This window comes from Egretta garzetta, unplaced genomic scaffold, assembly GCF_000687185.1.
Source record: "Egretta garzetta isolate BGI_Z169 unplaced genomic scaffold, ASM68718v1 scaffold299, whole genome shotgun sequence".
Classification (NCBI taxonomy): domain Eukaryota; kingdom Metazoa; phylum Chordata; class Aves; order Pelecaniformes; family Ardeidae; genus Egretta; species Egretta garzetta.
In genome coordinates this window covers 2099976-2101008 of record NW_009260696.1, presented here as the reverse complement: position 1 = coordinate 2101008, position 1033 = coordinate 2099976, and the positions used below count along the sequence as shown (strand labels likewise).

The 1033-nt window shown below is 66.5% G+C and overlaps 1 protein-coding gene across 1 annotated transcript in view; it reads right to left on the bottom strand.

Moving 5' to 3' along the window:
• LOC104132632 (actin-related protein 2/3 complex subunit 1B-like) overlaps positions 1–1033 on the bottom strand; it is a 15183-nt gene that overhangs the window by 11750 nt on the left and 2400 nt on the right. The window contains exon 2 of the mRNA XM_035901345.1: positions 239–311. Coding sequence (XP_035757238.1) covers positions 239–302 — 64 coding nt within the window. The 5' untranslated portion in view covers positions 303–311. The remainder of the gene's footprint in view (positions 1–238; positions 312–1033) is intronic.

Genomic DNA, 1033 nt, shown 5'->3' with positions numbered 1-1033 from the left:
CACCCCCTGCCCCAGGCTCTGTCCCCGCACTGGGACCAGGAGGATGTAGGGGGGACATGTGCTGTCCCCAGCCCCAAAACCCATCCGTGGCAAGACCTGCTTCCCCAAACCCAGCCCTGACCCAGCTCTGCCACGGCCGGGGGCGGGCATCGCCCACCACTGGGGCGTTCAGCTGGGACAGTCGGTGCTTCAGGTCATCCCTGGGGATTTTGGGATGGGGTTCCCCGGCCGTACTTACGGGTGCGGTCCTTGTTCCAGGCATGGCAGCTGATGGGCTCCAGCAGGAAGCTGTGGTAGGCCATGGCCACGGGCTGGGGACAGGGAGAGACCCCCACCGCCGTCAGGAGATGCTGCTCTGGCCATGGGGACAAGACCCCAGTGGGACCCCCTGGTCCCAGCCCCACCGAGAGCTCCCTCTCGCCAGGATCAGCCCCACATTGCAGCCCACCACATCCCCCCCTCTGCCAGGGAAGGCGTTTCCCTGAGGATTTCCAAGCTCAGGGTCTGCCCAAACAAGGGGGAAGGGTGGCCTGGCAGGTCCAGCTCCAGGGGGGGTGAGGGAGGGTCCGCGTGGAGCTGGAGGAGATGTTCCCCATGATTCTGCCCTGCAGCCAGGCACCCCATGCTGAGTGTCCCATGGCCAGATGGGAAGCCGGGACCACTTCCAGGAACTTCCAAACCATGCCACCATCCTATCCCGGCCGGCTTGAGCCTGGTGGGCAGGAGCCAGCTGGGCACATGGGGACTCCAGTGGCAGCACCGCCAGCCCCACATGCATCCTAGGGGTCCCCTCGTGGGCAGCATTTCCTCCCTCCGGCTGCTCCCACCAGCCCTGCGGGGCCAGAGCCGCTTGCTTCTTCCTCACCTCTCCTATAGAAAGAGCCAAAGCCCCATGGAGGCAGCTCCATCCCATCCCACCCTGTCCCATCCCATCCCGTCCCCGAGCTGGTGACTAATCCCTTCCCCTGGCTGTGCTCCCACCAACCGCTCGGGTGCCGCAGGATGGGGCCGCTGCCCGCGAGCCCGCCCTGGG